The 20,112-nt window shown below is 34.4% G+C and overlaps 2 protein-coding genes and 1 pseudogene across 5 annotated transcripts in view; 2 read left to right on the top strand and 1 right to left on the bottom strand.

The window, feature by feature from the left end:
* The window catches only part of LOC110261611 (uncharacterized), a 310,291-nt gene that overhangs the window by 21,838 nt on the left and 268,341 nt on the right, over positions 1 to 20,112 (bottom strand). Inside the window, exons 3-4 of one of the 4 annotated variants that reach the window (XM_084967020.1) lie at positions 19,743 to 20,045; positions 14,950 to 18,177 (exon numbers count right to left, since the gene is read on the bottom strand). The exons of 2 other annotated variants lie outside the window; for them this stretch is intronic. The gene's annotated coding sequence lies outside the window, so the exon portion shown is untranslated. Of the gene's footprint in view, positions 1 to 14,949; positions 20,046 to 20,112 lie in introns of those variants that run through there. One more of the 4 variants, XM_084967017.1, reaches the window with a different exon arrangement.
* Positions 10,631 to 11,719, top strand: LOC100153914 (olfactory receptor 4L1-like; annotated as a pseudogene).
* LOC110258852 (olfactory receptor 4N5) lies at positions 19,123 to 20,058 on the top strand. Its single transcript, XM_084967014.1, has one exon. It carries the CDS (start codon positions 19,123 to 19,125, stop codon positions 20,056 to 20,058), a length of 936 nt encoding a protein of 311 aa, XP_084823140.1.

Consider the following 20,112-nt stretch of genomic DNA (forward strand, 5'->3'; position numbering starts at 1 on the left):
GTATGTCAGCTGACTTTTTAGCAGAAATTTTACAGACCACAATTGATTGGCAAGATGTATTCAAAGCACTGAAAAAATGAAACAAAACAAAACTTACAACCAAGGTTATTCCACCTGGCAAGTTTATCACCCAGAATTGAAGGACAGATATAGTTTACAAATAAGCAACAGTAAAAGGAGTTTATTATCACTAAACTACCCTTTAAAATGTTAAATTCTTTAAACGGAGAAGAAAAGGTCATAACTTGAAATAAGAAAATTATGAAAAAAAAAGTCTCACTGAAATTCAAATATATAGTAAAGGTACTAGATCAACCATCTATAAAGCTGGTATGAAGGTGAAAATACAAAAGTGCTAAAATCATCTATTTCTAAGGTAATTAAATAAGCAATACACACAACAATATGTAATGTGTGAAAACAAAATCATAAAATATGGGCTAGGGTGAGTAAAAATATAGTGCTTTTAAAATGTGTTCAAACATCAACTATAACAGAATTCTCTCTCTCTGATATGATGTATAAACCTCATGGTAACCACAAGCAAAAAACTTGTAAAAGAGAAGTAAAAAAATAAAGAGAAAGGAATATAAACAAAATGAAGAAAATGATCAAATCACAAATAAAGAAAAACAAACAATGATAGGACTCAAAGAAGAACTACAAAAACAAGAAACAATGAAATGGCCACAAATAGAGACCTATCAACAATTACTTTAATGCAAATGAACTAATGCTTCAATCAAAAGACATGAGGTCAGATTTAAAAAAAGCAAACAAACAAAAAGGCCCATATATATGTTGCCTACAAGAGACTTATTTCAGATTAAAACAAGCCACTGAAATTAAACAAAATGAAAAAGACATTCTATTCAAACGGAAAGGAGATGAAAAAGCTGTGGTAGCAATACTTCTATCAGGAAAAACAGAGTTTAAAACAAAGACTAGGAGTTCCTGTTGATGGCTCAGTGGGTTAAGAACCCAACATAGTGTCCATGAGGACACAGGTTCATTTCCTGACCTTGCTCACTTGAGGATTTAGCATTGGTGGACATTGCAGTGTGGGTCACAGCTGCTACTTGGATCCTGTGTTGCTGTGGCTGTGGCATAGCTGCATCTCCAATTCAACCCCTAACCCAGGAATGTCCATATGCTACAGATGCAGGTTTAAAAAAAAATATACAATTGACAGGTTAATATCCCTGATGAATATAAATGTACATTCCTCAACAAAATATTAGCTAACAAAATTTAACAATACATTGAAAGGATGCTACAGCATGATAAAGTGGGATTTGTTTCAGGGATGCAAGGATGGTTATGAACCAATCACTCATATGCAAATCAATCAACATGATATACCATATTTAAAAAATGAAAGATAAATATCATCTGATCATCTCAATAGATGCATAGAAAGCAGTTGGAAAAAATTCAACATTCATTTATGAAAAAAAAAAAACCTGACAACAAAGTGGGTATAGAGGGACGTACCTCAAAATAAACCAAGCTATATATGACAAGACCACACATAGCATACTCAATGGTGAAAAACTGAAAACTTTGCTTCTAAGATCAGTAAAAAGACAAGGTTGCCAACTTTCACCACTTTTATACAACATAGTATAGGAAGTATTAGCCATAGAAGTAAATAGGCAGGAAAAGAGATAAAAAGTTATCCAAATTGGAAAGAAAGAAGTAAAACTGTCACTATTTGAAAATGACATTATTTTGTATATAGAAAAACCTAAAGACTTCATCAAAAAACTATTAGAATAAAAAAATTCAGTAAAGTTGCAAGGTACAAAATCAATTGTATGTCTATAAACCAACAAATTATCAGAAACAAAAATTTTTAAAAATATTACAAGTGCATCAAAAAGAATAAATTACCCAGAAAGAAATTTAACCAAGGAGGTAAAAGTCTTGTACAAAGAAAACGTTAGGACACTGTTTAAATATGAATACAAATAAAAAGAAATATACTGTATGCTCATGGGTTAGAAGAATTAATACTGTTAAAATATCTATATAAAACAAAGCAATCTACAGATTCAGTGTTACTCCCTATGAAAATTCCAACAGCATTCTTCACAGATATATAACTAACAATTCTAACATTTGTAAGGAACCACAAAAGACACCACATAGTAAAAGGAATCTTTAGATGAAAAATAAAGCTAGAAGCATCATGATCCCTTACTTCACACTCTTGCAAAGCTGTAGTAATCAAAAAGTATGGTATCATCATAGAAACAGACATGTAGATAACTGGAACAAAACAGTTCAGAAATAAACACATGCATATATGATCAATTAATTTAGGACAAAGGAGGCTGGAATATACAATGGTGAAAGGACACTTCAGTAAACTGTTGGTAAAACTAAACAGTCACATGAAAAAGAACTAAACTACACAACTTTTCTTTTTTTTTTTTTTTTTTTTCAGCTGAGGAAAAAGTGTTTTATTTTTTTTTTTATTTTTCTTTTTTTTCCCACTGTACAGCAAGGGGGTCAGGTCATCCTTAGATGTATACATTGACAACTTTTCAATCATACTCAAAAACTAACTTAAAATGAGTTAAAGATTTGAATATAAGACATGAAATCATAAAACTCCTAGAAAAAACATAGATGGTAATCTCCTATCACTAACATGTGGGACAACATCAAATGAAAAAAGCTTTTGTATAGCAAAAGAAACTCAGTAACAAAATGAAAAGACAATTTACTGACTAGGAGAAAATAATTTCAAATCATTTATCTAACAAAATGTTAAAATCAAAACTATATTTTAAAACGGATACAATAGAAGAAAAAAAAAAAACCTTTATAATCTAACTTAAGAAAAGGATAGTGAACCCAAAGACTTTTTCCAATGAAAACAAACAGATGGCCAACATAAGATGTTCAACATCACTAATTATCAGGGAAGTGCAAATTGAAACCGCAATGAGAAATGACTTCACATTATCAGAACGGGTAAAATCAAAATGACAAGAAATAACCAGTTTTGGTGAGGATGTGGGAAAAAAGGGTACTCTTGCTGGGAATGTAAATTGCTACAGCCACTATGGAAAACATTACGGAAAAAATTAACATTAAAAATAGAACTACCATATTATCTAGAAATTCTACTCTGGTTAATCTTCTGAAGAAAACAAAAACAATAATTAAAAAATGCATATGTCCTTATGTACATTGTACCATTATTTCCAATAACCATGATAAGGAAACAACCTAAGTGTCCATCAATGAATGAATGAATAAAGAAGGTGACATTATATATATACACACACATACTCTCGGCCATAAAAAAGAATGTAGTCTTACAATTTGCTGTATGGTTGGGCCTGGAGTGTGTTATGCTGAGGGAAATAAGTTAGCCAGAGAAAGACAAATACAGTACTATTTCACTCATATGTGGAATCCAAAACAAACACACACATAAAACTTACAGATATAGAAAACAAAATGGTGATGAACAGTGGGGAGGGGGTTAGGGAATGGATGATATTGGTGAAGACAGTGAATAGATATAAATTCCCATCTAAAATAAATAAGTCATGGGGATACAGTGTACATCATGGCAAATATAGATAATAATATTGCAGTGTATATTTGAAAGTTTCCAAGATAGACTATCTTAAAAGTTCTGTTAAAAAAAAAAAATTAGGGATTTACGATTGTGGTGCAGTGGAAAAGAATCTGATTAGTATCCATGACGATGTGGTCCATCCTTGGCATTGCTCAGTGGGTTGAGGATCCAGAGTTGCCTTGAGCTGTGATATAGGTTGCAGACGAAGCTTGGAGCCCACGTTGCTGTGGCTGTGGTGTAGGCTGGTGGCTACAGCTCCAATTTGGCCCCTAGCCTAGAAAATTCCATATGCCACATGTGCGGCCCTAAAAGGAAAAAAAAGATAGATAGATAGGTAGATAGATAGATAGGTAGATAGCTTGCATAGTGAAAGATGGTAACTAAACTCATTTTGTGGTCATTTCACAGGTATGCAAATATCAAATCATTATGTTGTTCACCTGAAGCTAATGCAATCTTATATAAGCTATACCCAAATAGAAAAAAAATAATAATAAAAAATAACTTATTGGAGTTCTCATCGTGGCTCAGCAGTTAATGAAACTGACTAGCATCCATGAGGATGTGGGTTCGATCCCTAGTCTTGCTCAGTGGGTTAATGATCTGGCGTTGCTGTGAGCTGTGCTGTAGGTCGCAGATGTGGCTTGGATCCCGCATTGCTATGGCTCTGGCACAGGCCGGTGGCTACAGCTCCAACTGGACTCCTAGATGGGAACCTCCATATGCCACAAGTGAGGCCCTAAAAAGACAAAAAGACAAAAAAAAGTTATTAAACCTATTGTCTCAAAGGAGGGGAAATACATTTTAAGCTACCTAAAACCAATGAATGAGTCATGGTGAAAAATGAGAATATCCATGTATGTGTCTTTTAACTAGAAAATATAAATTAAATAATCTTTAGTAATATTTAATACACATACTATTTTATACTCTAAATTAATATGTACAGTACCTGGACATGTTACATATGGCATTTAAAGCTTCCTGAAGGTGTGAGTTAAGCAGAGATGTTGAGAGCAGTTCTGTTTGTGGTCATATACTTGAACATATTCTTATGCATAAAAGCTTAGTTGTGCCAAAGTAAGGGGGAGGGAAGACTTACATTATAGTATGTTAATTCATCTTCCAACACTTCATAAGGGGCTTAAAACTACTTTTGCAAATAAACTTTGGAGTGAAGATCATTCTAATTACTAAAACTCATGTAAACAAGTATAAAATGGCAGAGTTGACAATTCTACTCATAAAATGAAGTCTTAGGCAAGTAAATCACAAAGAATAATAAACAGTTATAATTAAAAATAAGGCAAAAAGCATTTTAAGTTATTAAGAAACATTATTTTACAATATAAATTTACTTCCATTATTATTAACAATGTATTGACAGTCATAATATGTCATGATATACTAGCTTCTGCTCACAATTAGCAAAACATTTGAAAAATAAATATATAAAGCATCAAATAATCTTTATAATTTTCTTTGAAATATTAACGTGATAATCACTGGAAACCTCTAAATTTTTCAGTTGATGTAGTAAAAATTGTTTTTTTTTTTTTTTTTTTTTTTGTCTTTTTAGGGCTGCACCTGCAGCATATGAACATCCCCAGGCTAGGGGTCTAATTGGAGCTGTAACCGCCAGCTATGCCAGAGCCACAGCAACTCGAGATGCGAGCCATGTTTGCGACCTACACCACAGCTCATAGCAACTCTGGATCCTTAACCCACTGAGCGAGGCCAGGGATCGAACCCACAACCTCATGGTTCCTAGTCAGATTTGTTTCTGCTGCACCACAACTGGAACTCCCCCAGTAAAATATGTTTTTGCATGTTTCTTACTAACAGCAAAAGAACAACAAAAGCCATGTTCCACTGAAAAAATACTTATTTTTTGCCATTCTATAAAAAATGTCTAAGATGAGCAATATAACAATAAATAAGATACATTCCTAATCAGCAAATAGTATTGAAAAATACATAGAAACCATTTATTATGCTTTCCAAATATAGTGATAGAAAATATTAGGTCTTTTGGGCAGGTGTTTTGCCTTATATAAGAGTATGGAAGATTTTAACATTTGTATATAAAAATCCTCAACTCTAATGACTCTTGTAATAAAAGAAACATTAATGACAAAAAATCAACATGAAGCCATAGGTTAAATGATGAATCTGACTTGAATTAATAAGGATTTGGAGAAAAGGAACAGAGATGCCAACTTATTTGAAAGTTACTCATGACACCCTTTTGTTGGCAAGTTATTGAAAAAGACTTTGAAGGCTGTGGTGCAAAGTATACCAGAATCATCAATACAATTAATTTAGTAAAAGTATCACCTTGTAAAAAAAGAATTTATTATACTATTTTATAGTAAAAGGAATACTGATTATGAAATTTTTGTGCCATGTATAACCTCTGAAAATCTCATAGCAAGACACCTGAATTTAAAAATATTTATTATATTTTTAGTTAGCATTAAAGAGTTGAACCATTAATGATATCAAGTTTAAACGACTTAACATATTTTACTTCAATATTATCTTTTAAAATTTCTACTTCCAGAATATAAATATATACTTTGAGGAACAAATTTATAACATGCATAGATCAATTCTTAAAGTTGCAATGCACAGAAAAGTTTGGAGATTATTCACCTAAAAAATTACCACAAAGTTATTGGAAGGAAGATAAGAAAATAACTTGGGAGTAGCATGTAGGAAAGGAAGTGCCCATTAAATCAAAGATGTCTACACTAACGATATCACAACCAGTCAACCAACACTCTCCTGCCTATTTTAATCATTTCTCTGTTCAAGGAGAGTGACAGCATAGTGCAGGGCCAGAAATGAAGTGAACATCTCTCTGTAGCTTCAGCATTTTAACTACGCCCACTAAAATCTGGATTCCCAGAGCTTCAACAAATCCACCTCCAAAGTGGTTCACATCTTTATAAAAGAAGCAGAAATTACTATGCAGAACCACATAAAATATATCACAGAATGAATAGCAGATTTCTAATTTTGAGTAACTCCTTGAACATGTTGTTCCTCACAGACTGTCTTTAGAGCAGGTAAGTGAAAAGAGAACTATTTCATTAGAAGGTTAGTACACTGCAGACGGTATTTTAATTAATTCTGTGTTGGTGGGAAGGAAAAGGCTATGGCTTCTGAGACATGAAATCACATACCTATTTCACAATGAGCTATAACTAATAATTTCCTGGAAAATTTACAAGATATATGCTCTCAAATTGATATGCAGAGTAAAATTTGGCAGTAGATGATAAGTGATAAAGAATGATGAATAACATTAAGAAAAGTAAATCCTTAGCATCCAGATAATTCAAATTATGGTTGAAAACAATGGAAAAGCTAGAAATTTGCATTATTTTGGCATAATAGGGATATTGTTCTTTTAATCAGGTTTCAGATGCTGGTAGACCATGCAAATATGCATATCATAATGGCGGTTGAAGCAGGAGTTGGCAAGGAAGAATTAATGACCAGAATGAGATATTTAGAAAATCTCTGTGTAAACCTTACTGTTAGACCATATATACAAATGAGATCATAAAGGGATAAAGAGGGAGAAGTCCTTACAGGATGTTCACATACAAGAGAATGGAGGAAAATGTCAATACTTCAGGAAACTCCTTATGGATATTCAAAATATTAGGAAAAGTATCACAAAAACAATTTAACAAAAACAGAGAAGGCAGATTTCCAAATATAAAAGGCAGTCAAAACTATAAATTCAAATAGAGAGCATAAATACATTTATTTATAACTGGACTGGATTGGATTGTGGTATGTTAGTAATTATCTCATAATGAAATATTTGAGTACAAGCATCTGGAGAGTACTAGAAAACTGTACTTCAAGATGGTAAATTAATATATTAAGGATAATTTTAAATTAAGAATAAGGTAAATGTATAATAATTTAAGTTTTATTGAATATAATTCACCTACTATAAAAATCACCGATTTTAGGTACACATTTCAAAGATTGTTTGTATACTCACACTGTTGTGTACCTATCACTACAATCTGATTTTTAAAATTTAAATTATTAGCATCACCAGTGCTTATTTTCACTCAATTCCCTGCTCAAGGTAACTGAAAATAAACTCTCTGTCTACATAGAGTTATGTTTACTAAATACTTCATACAAATGAAATTATACATGTGGACTTTTTTTTTTTTTTTTTTTTTTTTTGCTTTTTAGAGCCACTCCTATAGCATGTGGAAGTTCCCAGGCTAGGGATTGAAGTGGAGCTGCAGCTGCCAGCCTACACCACAGCCACAGCAACGTGGGAGCTGAGCTGCATCTATGACCTACACCACAGCCATGGCAATGCCAGATCCTTAACCCACTGAACAAGGACAGGCATCGAACCCACATCCTCATGGTTCCTCATCATGTTCATTAACCACTGATTCATGAAGGGAACTCCCAACATGTGGTCTTTGTGTTAGGCCTTTTTCTTCAATTGTTTTTGAGGTCCATTTGTATTTTAGGATAAGTATATACAGTTTTTGAAAAACAATCAATATTGAAATTATGTTTATTTTCTTAGAATGTCTATAATGAAAGGGGAAGAAAATATTTCCTTAAATTAATTATGTTTATATTAAATGATGTGTATGGTATACATATGAGCAAGAGCAGAAATGTTCACACCCAATAAATTAATGGAACTAGTCTTGGCTCATTACTTTCCTAATAGGTATTGATATAAATAATTCTCAGGGTTGTAATCTTGAATAACTAAGATTCAACACATACATTCTCGGTGCTTGTTCTGTGCCCAGCCAGGAGCTTATACCTACAGCACCTCACCTAGTACTTACCACATATCCTTGGGGTGGTCCTGCTTCTAGGACTTGAGGAGATTTACTTAATTGTGTGGATCTCAATTTTTTAACTTACTAAATAGGATGTGGAGAATGATTATAAAGATCTCTCCGATCTCTCATACATTATTATTTCACCTTCAATTTCCTCTGGAGTCCATCATCTACCGAGTGAAAGTAATTAACTGAATGGGAGGAGTTTTATGTAACCTATATGATAATTTCTTTCCTTTCATTTGTATTGCTTTTGTACTCTCATAATATATAAGACCAGGTATATTAAGTGCAGGACAAATAAATATTTTGAGGAAGCTTGCATAGAAAGGCAGGAGAGGGATAAGAGAAAAAAATGCTGTGAAAATTTAAAAAAAAAAGAATGCCAGTTTTCCCTCTGAGAGAAAACAAAAGGCCCAAATAAACCTCTCTTAACCAATTTATGCTTAACTGAATTAATTTCATATGCAGGGTTTTCTGTTGTTACTTGTATTTTGGGTCTTAAAATTCCATGTAGCATAGGAGCTATGTGACAAATATGGTCCCTTTTTCATTAATAGGAGCAATTACAATAAAAACTTTTCTCAAAGCTTAATAACAAGTTAGAAAATAAAATTTTGGAAATTAAAAAAAATCCATGCAAAAAAGGTAATTTTTCCCAAATTATATCTGGCATATTCATTCTAATAGTTATCAAGCTGAGACATTTTTCTAAGATGCATTTAATTATAGCAGTTACTGTCATGAAGGTGTCACCATCAATATTCCTGCCCACTCACATGATAATCACCTGACACCACCGTCCATAGAAGGCATGGTGCAGTGCTGTCCTCTGTGTGCCCCTCCAGGTCCACAGTCTACTGTTTAGCACCCATGCTGCACACTCCTGGAGGTTGACCTATAGGAACTATACCATTTTCATTTTTATCTCCCCTAATTGGTAGGCACTAACCATTTCTTGACAATTTCTAAGAAAGCAATTCAGGGAATTAAGGTTGGATAATAGTGATATGGTATTTTGACAAGAGACTGAGCAGAACTGAAAATGAGAAGAGAAATACAGGTCACTAGAGAAAAAACAGACACTTCCTAAGCATTTTAAAACTTTAATTCAGTTAACTCCTCCAAATATACCACTCTTTCTATTCCCTGAGATTAATTCTTTTCTTCTTATAAATGATCACACATTCTCTAAGACTCACCCTTTTTGTTCATTGACCAGGAATACCCTACTTACTTTTAAGTGGTTTGAAGATAGGAACAACCAAGCTTGAAGCTGTATCTAGAAAGTAATACACGGAATTGGTCTCCATTTTTAAAAATTCTTAACATTTTTCATACAACATGTGCTAAGCTAAATATTTTTTTTATATATCTTATTGCTTTTTTCTTCTATAATTTATCTAGATGATAAATTCTCTCTATATAGGGAATTGATTCATTCCATACAAAGAAAAAGTGTGGTTAATTACACACAGGGATTCCAACATACTTGTTGAATAATATCTTCCATGTTCTATATGAATAGGACATATTAATTTGATCAATAATAACTTGACCAAACATATATTCCTTTAATTTTGCAGGCAACATGGCATATTGATATAAGCCTAGGCACTGGTCAGATAGATAGGTATTGAGTACCAGTTTTGGTACTTGTTAGCTGTGTAGTCATCAGTTAGTCATTTAATACATATATGCTAAGTTTTCTTATGTGCAAAATTAGGAAAATTATAATACTTCACAGGATTTGTATGAACACTAAGTGTGTCAACACATACAAAACACAAGAGATCTTATCACATAGTAATCACATAATTATTATATCTTGTTTTTGATCACACCACCCTAAAGCTTATGGATATGTCTAAAAAGATAAGTAAAGAGGATTTATGTAATACATTACAACTAAAGCAAAATCTATATGTTAGGATTGAACCATATCAATATTTACTTCTAGACCACAATATCTATATTTACAGAAAACACACAAACTCTTCACTGTGAAAAATAGTAATGCAAGGATTTGCCTCAAAAGATCTGAGATTTAAGATCATATGATCTAATATCACCAACTATTATTCATCAAATAGAAATCAGAAAACATCAGTGCTAATCGTGGCTTTTTAAAAAAGATCTCTTTGTATGTAAAGAACTTCTGGAATCTTTCTGAGTTGAGTAAATGGATCTGAAAAATGGATCTGTAGTGACCGAGTTTATTTTAGTAGGATTTTCTGTAGGATGGGAGCTTCAGTTTGTCTTCTTGGTGACATTCTCCTTGATCTATGGTGCTACTGTGTTGGGAAACGTTCTCATCATGGTCACGGTGACATTCAGTTCCACCCTTCATTCTCCCATGTACTTCCTCCTCGGAAACCTCTCCTTCCTGGACATGTGTCTCTCCACAGTCACCACACCCAAGATGATCAGAGATTTGCTCACTGAACACAAGGTCATCTCCATGTGGGGCTGCATGGCTCAGATGTTCTTTATGCACTGCTTTGGAGGTGCTGAGGCGACTCTTTTGGTAGCCATGGCTTTTGACAGATATGTAGCCATATGTAAACCCTTGCACTACAGGACGATCATGAGCCACAAGTTGCTGAAAGGGTTTGCTATGCCTTCGTGGACAATTGGCTTTATACACACCATGAGTCAGATGGTATTAACAGTGAACTTGCCTTTCTGTGGCCCCCACATCATAGACAATATATTTTGTGACCTTCCCCTTGTGATTAAGCTTGCCTGTATGGACACTTACACCCTGGAATTATTTGTCATTGCTGGCAGTGGACTGCTCTCATTTATCTGTTTCCTCCTGCTGCTTGTCTCCTATACTGTCATCCTGCTCACTGTGCAACAAAGATCATCTGGAGGGCTCTCCAAGGCTCTGTCCACGTTGTCTGCCCACATCTGTTCTTTGGGCCATGTATCTTTATCTATGCCTGCCATTCAGTAGTTTTGCTGGCAATAAAATCCTTGCTGTATTTTACACTGTTATCACACCCTTACTCAATCCTATTATTTACACTTTGAGAAATGAGAAAATGCAAGAGGCCATGAGAAAATTATGTTTCCAAAAATGCTAGCTCCACACAGAACTTCTGGATTTTAGCACTGTATAACCAACACACACACAAAAATCTCCTACTATTATTTTATCCCTGTCCATTTCTCCCTTTATGTCTGTTAGTATTTGTTTTATGTATTTGAGTGTTCCTATATGTTGTGCAGATATGTCGACAAGTGCAGTATCCTCTTCGTTTATTGATTCTTTTATCATTATTCAGTGTTCTTTTTACAGAACTTTTTCCTATCTCTGTGGTTTTGCTTTTTCCACATAAAAAAAAGTGTCATATGGTTGGATTCATGCAGTATGCAGAGATTTCAGATTGGCTCATTTCACTTAGTAACATGCACTTAAGTTTTCTCCATGTTTTTTATTGCTTGATAGCTCATTTTTTTTAGCACCAAATAAAATTCCACTGTCTGGGTGTGCCACAGTTTGTGTAACCCTAAATTTCAAAGCTAAAGTTTGAAACCTGAAGAACATTTTGGTAGCTTTGAAGTTTGAGCAATTATAAATAAAGCTGCTCTGAGCATCTACGTAATTTAAAAATCTCAGTCTCACAATATAGCACACCCTGTATTAAAGGAATCCTAGCCAGTTTTAAGGTAAAGTGTACATTCAGTGGTGGATAGAATTACACACCATTGGTAAAATATTATGTAAGATTTTTATGTCAGTAAGTGGACTCGAGCTCACCCACCCCTTGGGTTACAAAATATACACAATCTCTAAAATCATTTAAAATAATTTTTAAATCAATTATCATGTTGAAACCAAGTAAAAAGATCACACTTGAGTCCCAGTTTGAACCTTGAACTCCATTCCAGGAAAATAAACCAGCATTAAACCACTGACTACTGTGAGAACATCTACAGAATACCATTGCCTTGAGAGCTGCTAATAGAACTTTGAATCTGAGAGAGCATTGTGGACAAGGCTTTGTGCCTGAATAAGAATGGGAACTGATTGGCCACCAGGCTGAGACCTCAGATTTTGAAAAAAAATAGATAATTAGAAGAGAGCCTGATCAACAGAAGCAGACAAAAAGAAAAAAATGTGTCTCAAATTTGATTTTTCGTGGAAATGACAATAAATGCTTCCCAAACCATGTTGTTTGGTTTGTAATCAAATTCTTATATGTCCCAAATCTCAAGTGAGAATTTTCTTTTAACTCACAATTTCAAGGTGTTATGTTTAGGTAGTTGGCAGAAGTAAACAGAATTTTCACTGAAAAAAAAATTGTAACTTGAGAACAGATGTTAAAAAACAAAATTCAACTGAGTAAATTTGAAGAACTATTTGGCTTTATCACACAATTCATGCCGGGCAGAATCTTAGCTGACAGAGAGAAACTCTAAGGAGTTCCATAACATGGAGGCTTTTATGGTAAGGAGAATGGGACAAGGAAAGTAATATGCAAGTAAAAATGAAAGCTAACTAGAGGACAGTAAAAGCTGAGGTGAAGTCTGAGCTTAGGCATTTTCCACTGGCTGAGCTTGTTGCTGGACAAGAAGAAAATATTCCTTCCTCTTGTTAGGACAGTAAAGTGATTCCCCTTCCTGTTTGTTTATTGGTTTGGATTTTTTTTTTTTCTTTTTTTTTTGCTTCAACCCACACCATATGGAAGTTCCGGGGCCAGAGATGGAATCTGAGCCTCATGAGGCAACACCATATCCTTAAACAACTGGTAATACAACCCATGCCTCCACAGAGACAAGTCTGGACCCTTAACCCACTGAGCCACAAAAGGAACTCCTCCCCTTCCTGTTTGTGAGAACAAGGTACATCTCCTTCCACCCAGGTGAGTACCTGATGACTTCCTCTTTGGGTAGTTGAGGATGTGTGGTAGGCAGGAGAGCTCCCTTTACAGGACTTCCCAACTCTAATTTTAGTTGAGGATTTTTTTCATTAATTTTCAGACAGACTACACAGTTTCACAGAAACATTTTCAAAGTGAAAACTCAAAATTTAAAAAAAAAAAAGACAAACAGACAAAAATATCCCCAGAATAAATGAGAGTCAGGAGAAAGGGAAAAGACAATGCACAGAATGGTAGAAAGTGTTTATATATTAGGCATATAATTAGGGACTGTATCCAGAATACAAGAACACACAATTCCAGAATAAAAAGACAATTTGATTAAAAATGGGCAAAGGATCTAAATAAATGTCTGCATAAAAGATATACAAATGGCCAATATGCACCTAGAGAGATGCTGAAAATCATTAGTCAAGAGGGAAACAATTCAAATTCACAATAAGAAACCATGTCACACCCATGAAGATGGCTATAGTCAAAAAGACAGATAATAAAAAGGCCAACAAGGAACACATATATATTGCTGGTGGAATATAAAATGATGCAGCCACTTTGAAGAAAATTTTGGCAGTTTATCAAAATGTTAAACATAGAGTTGACACATGACCTAGTAATTTCACTCCAAATATTTATGCAAAAAAATGAAAACGTATCCACAAAACAAATTGTACATGAATGATTACGGTAGCTTTAACCATAATAATAAAAACTTAAAACATCCCTAACTCATTCACAGCAACATGTATACAACTAGAGATTATCATATTAAGTGAGGTAAGTCAGAAAGAGGAAGACAAATATTGTACATATCACTTACATGTGGAATCTAAAATATGGCAAAAATGAACCTATCTATAAAACAGAAACAGACTCACAGACATAGAGAACAGACTTGTGGGGAGGAAGTGGATGGACTGGGCATTTGGGGTTAGTAGGTGTAAACTATTACATTTAGAATGGATAAACAACAAGGTCCCACTGTACAGCACAGGGAACTGTATCTAATATCCTAGAAATGACCCGGATGGAAAAGAATATTTTAAAAAAGAACGTGAAATTGGCATGCATTTTAAATCAACTATACTTTAATTTCAAAAAATTCCCAAATGTCCATGAATACATAAAACTAAAATGTGTTATATCTATACAGTAGAACATCACTCAGCAATTAAAAATTCCAACTCTCAGTTTCTCCTTGGGGAGGGAAAGAACTGATCCATGCTTCCAGCACTACAACTTCCCTGAGGCCTCTCAAAGAACTAAAATTTATCTCACACATCACTTCCGAGAAGTGAGATCCCTGTGCAGTCTGTAATTATATAAAACACAATAAAAACAGAAAGCAAAAACAAAAGACTTTGCATTTCCAGTTTTCTCATCGCTTTCCCTTCCCTGCTCCACCCTTCTCTACATCCGCATACATCCCTTTGTGGTACATGGATCTATGTGGGCGTTATTTCTCTGTGTCAACTTCTTTCTCCTATTTTTTTTTTTCCATTATGTCCTTCCATTTTTCTCCCTCTGTTCTCTCTTTTCCAACTATCATATTTCTAGCTGTCTGTCTTCCTGGGAATTTATACCACAGATAAACTTTCACACAAGCAAAATGTTGTATGTTCAAAGTCATTTATTTTCAGCACAGATTATAACAGGAAAAAAACTGTAAATAACATTATTTTCATCTCTTTACTTCTTTCTTCCACTTTTCAACACTTCCTACTACTTCTGTGGCTGAACTGGACACAATTTGAATAAAAGCATACTTGATCATATATCATATACTGCATTTCTTTTGTAAAAATTTTTTATTTTAATCTTAATGTGACAGATTATTTTGCTTTCTTCTTAATGTATAGCGAAAAAACTAAGTTGATTTTTTGTACAATTAAATATTTTTTAATCCATGTAACATTATTTAATTGAAAAACAAAAAAGATCTACATTCTACTATAGCAGAACACAGGAACTACACATTCAAAAAATGAATAACCATAAATACCAAGATCACAATAGAGAAATTCTTTTATTTACGAAGGCATGTCCCTAGACAGACTATTCTATAAGACATCAGGAAGATCTCTTATTTAAGGAGAATCATTCCTGAACAATTTCGAGTATAAAATAGTCTCTAACTCTTCTGCACAAAAATACGCAGTTAGTAACATAGTCGCCACTGACTTAGTGTTGCAAAATGTTGTTCTTACTAAATATCAATGCCTTCTCATCACTTCTATGAATTTTGTAAGATTCTAAAATAACCTCTCCAGGTTCTCTACTTTCACTGTGCTTAATAAACATATGTTCCATTCCATTGTCACTGTCACTGATGAAATGTCAAATTCTAAAACCTAATAAGACCTGTGTGGCCTTAGCTGGCTTTGAACATTTAATGCTTAAACTATTTGAGTCTTTTCCTTTGTCTAGTTCTAGCTGACATTCTAATAATTCCCACTGGAAGCACTCTACAGGCTTAAGGTAGCTATAAAACCCCAAAGCATATCCCCTCTTGCATCACAACTTGTAGAGCAGATTTCAGAATTTATGTTATTTCACCAAAAGAACATATATTTAAGAAAACATTCCAGAATAATTAATCTCCATTTCATCAGAAGGAAGATAATAGCTGCTTGTTTGTGAGTAGCACTGTTCCCCAGTGAGGTGAAAATTTTCTCTTTCTTTATATTTGAAAGAAATTGAGAGGAAGAAGGAATAGAAAAAATACTGTATTTGTTTCAGACATTTGCTGCCTTAAAAATGCATGAGAATAGAATAATGTGGCAGGGACAGAGAAAAGGTGAGCTCTAAAATCAAATATATTTAGCACTTTCTATCCTATCACTCAAATATATCACTTGCCATAACATTATCTTAAAGGAGCTATAACATTTAATTCAACTATTACAAAAAAAGTAAAAATGTGAATAGATTTAGGTGATTCACCATCTGGATTTAAATTGGGGTATCATACAAATGATTTTTCCCCTGACTTCACAAGTTTACAAATCTTTCGGTTTCCACAATCAGTGTGCATAAATGTTTTCTTTTGTATATAGTCCTAACATGAACCAATATAAGGCTCAGAGTTAGGGATGTTAAAAAAGAAAGACTTGATTTACAAGCCATAGCTGAATTAGATAAGAAAACTTTACATGGACACTTCTTTGAAACTCCACAATTTCATATCATGAAATGATTCAGATTTAAGCAGCCACCATCTCTTGTGGAATTACCTTCAGGGCAGTTCCTAAAGATCTACTGACATGGTGTCCACTTTATAATTTTTTACTAGCAGGTGTCTAATCACTGAATGTTTCTATTCAGCTTAAGTAGATGTAAACTGGCTACTAAACATCTCATTTGATCTTCCTATCAACCATGTGGAGCAGAAATGTGGCTCCATCGTTTCTACTGTATAGGTTAAAAAAATTAAAAACTAAATGAGTTCCCCAAAGGTATACAGTTACCATATTGCAGAAATAGTAACTTAGGTAGAATAATTCATGGCCAGGGCTCTTCATATAATATTGATGATACTGTCTAAAGTCTTGGAATATTAAGGGACGGTAGCAATGTGTATTACCTAATTTAACTATTCCATTTAATGTGTAAGTTATTACGTGACTGAAGATTTGTGCAACTGAATAAAGTTGAACATACAACTTTAGTATCAATTAAATATTTTTGATCCTTCAGGCTGATCCATATTTTTCAAAACTTATAAAATAGGTAATAGTTTAGTATAATAACTTAAAATAGAGAATCAATACAGTATCATAAACCACATAATCATTTTTGAATTTTCATTAAATATATTTTCATTACCAAGTGTGGTGTTGAGATTTATTTTAGAACACAAAGATAAATCATTTCATTTTTATCAGAATGAGTTAAAAGCAGACAAAATACGTGAGAGAATGTGAAGTAACTAATGAGTGATTGAGACCAAGTAAATTTCAAAGGGGGTAATATTAAGGAGAAGAGGGTTAGAACTGAAGGCCTGGTTAAGCATTTTCAGTCTGTAGAAAAATCCATTCTAAGGGAATATTTAGAAAGCACCTACCATACTAGCTCTACTATGGAATGAGAAGAAAAATATATTATCTCAGAATTAATGGAAAGACAGGTATTGAATATAATGAAGTAGAATGTAAACAGAGAGAACAAAACAGAAAAAAAAGTGTTAAGACTGAAAGAATGTGACAAAAAGAAGAAGTAAGAGAATGAAAAGGAAGCAAGCAATAAGGAAGGAAGAGCAAGGGATATGAAAAGGAAGAGAAATTGCATGAACAAAATAAAAGAATAAAATTTAATAATAAAAATATATCTTGGTGTAAGTATTTGGGTTTAACTTGTTTGGGGTCCTCTATGCTTCCTGTATCTGGATATCTATTTCCTTTTTTAGATTTGAAAAGTTTTCAGCCATAATTTCTTCAAATATATTTTCAATCTCCTGTTCTTTTTCTTCCCTTTCTGGAATCCCTATTATATGTAGATTGGCATGCTTTATATTATCCCATCAAAGAAACTAAAGAAAATATAAAAAAAGAATCATTGAGAAAATGAGTGTATTAAGGTAGAATTAGAAGGAAGAGAATAGGAAATTATAAAAAAATTTAAAAAAACAAACAAGAGGAAATGAACTAGGAAAGATTAAGGAGTGAGATACTAGGATGGTGATCAGGTCCCCAAAGAGGAACTAGTCTGAGAGCAATCAGAATCTAGGCTTGCTCCATGTTGCCTGAGGATGGATGCTGTGTGTCTGCACTCTGAGAAAGAGAGGAGGGATACAGGTACCCTCTCTACTCATGCGTCTTCAGTGCCAGATGTGTTCTTGCATCAGCTGAAACAAGAAGGAAGGTTAGAGATAATGAAAAGATTCAGTTCTCTATCCTTGCCTACACTGACAATCCTCCTTTGCCTTATAGGACTAGAACAAAAGGCTGTCCCGTAAGATCCATTGTTTGGGGCTATTTTAGGAATTCATTTTATAAAGAGAAATATCCTTCTGAGGCACACCTATCCTCTATCTCTGTGATGAGCACCATTTGAGAATCATTAGAATAGAAGGTATGCACATGAGAATGGGAGAAAAGAAATAAACATAAAATGTTAAGTAGCATGGATTTCAGGGAGTTCCCTGATATTCCAGTGGTTAAGCCCAGGTTCAATTCCTTGTCTAGGAACTGAGATCCCACATCAATCCGCTATTTGCCACAGCCAAAACAAACATACAAACAAATGAACAAACAAAGCGGCATGGAAAACAAGATGCATATCTTCAAACCAAGAACTCAGGATTCTATGGGAATGGAAAGAAAGAAGCATATGCAAAATTTCTTTGCTTTATGGAGATGAAGAAGGGGACCAAATTCCAGCAACCAAACTAAGCAGTAGAGACAGTGCCACACTAACAAGAAGAACAATGGGAACTTGACACAGTTAATAATGATTTGTTTTGTTTTAATTAGGAGATCCTTAACATACTTAGCAAAAATAGCTAAGATTCCTACAGGAGCACAATTACATACAAGCACATGTTTAAACAGGAATGAAAGTGTGGCTATAAAAACAGTTTCTTAGGGAATCAGGAGATAGAAGAGTAGAAAGTTAACTAAAAGCATAGGAGAGTTATGGGGCATAAGTTGTTTTCAGCTAGCAAACTGTTGGCTGTGGAAAACGTTGTTTTTATTTGGAGAGGAGCTATGGAATAGACAAAAAGGTGCTTATAATGCTTTGTATTACTAAATATATTTTTGCTCTTTGTTCTTTTGCAGACTGATCAGTGATGGAGAGGGAGAACAACACAGTAGTAACTGAATTCATCCTCCTTGGTCTGACTCAGTCTCAAGGTACTCAACTACTGGTCTTCACTCTAGTCTTAATTTTCTACCTCATTATCCTTCCTGGAAACTTCCTCATCATCCTCACCATCAGGTCAGACCCTGGCCTCACAGCTCCACTCTACTTCTTTCTGGGCAACTTGGCCTTCCTGGATGCATCCTACTCCTTCATCGTGGCTCCCAGGATGCTGGTGGACTTCCTCTCTGAGAAGAAGGTGATCTCCTACAGAGGCTGCATCACTCAGCTCTTTTTCTTGCATTTCTTTGGAGCGGGGGAGATGTTCCTTCTTGTTGTGATGGCCTTTGACCGCTACATTGCCATCTGTCGTCCTTTACATTACTCAACTATCATGAACCCCAGGGCCTGCTATGCCTTGCTCATGGCTCTGTGGCTTGGAGGCTTTACTCATTCCATTGTACAAGTTGCTCTTATTCTTTACCTGCCCTTCTGTGGCCCAAACCAGCTGGACAACTTTTTCTGTGATGTGCCACAGGTCATCAAGCTGGCCTGCACCAACACCTTTGTGGTGGAGCTCCTGATGGTTTCCAACAGTGGCCTGCTCACCCTCCTATGCTTTCTTGGGCTTCTGGCCTCCTATGCAGTCATCCTCTGCCATGTAAAGGGACACTCCTCCGAAGGGAAGAACAAGGCTCTTTCCACATGCACCACACACATTATCATTGTGTTTCTCATGTTTGGACCTGCCATCTTCATCTACACTCGCCCTTTCAGAGCCTCTCCAGCTGACAAAGTGGTTTCTCTCTTTCACACTGTAATCTTTCCTCTGATGAATCCTGTAATTTATACTCTTCGCAACCAGGAAGTAAAAGCTTCCATGAGGAGATTATTGAGTCAGCATACGGTTTGCTGGATGCAATAGAAGGATGAGAAAAGCAAGAAGGGAGAAAGTTCATTTGGAACTATTTATTTATTT

This window comes from Sus scrofa, chromosome 7, assembly GCF_054392235.1.
Source record: "Sus scrofa isolate SSC_HxYL_T2T_F1_AM1 chromosome 7, Sscrofa_HxYL_maternal_Yorkshire_Landrace_v2.0, whole genome shotgun sequence".
NCBI lineage: Eukaryota > Metazoa > Chordata > Mammalia > Artiodactyla > Suidae > Sus > Sus scrofa.

What these genes read in the sequence shown, in the direction of transcription:
- LOC110258852 (XM_084967014.1), top strand. Translation starts at nt 19,123, where the DNA reads ATGGAGAGGGAGAACAACACAGTAGTAACTGAATTCATCCTCCTTGGT.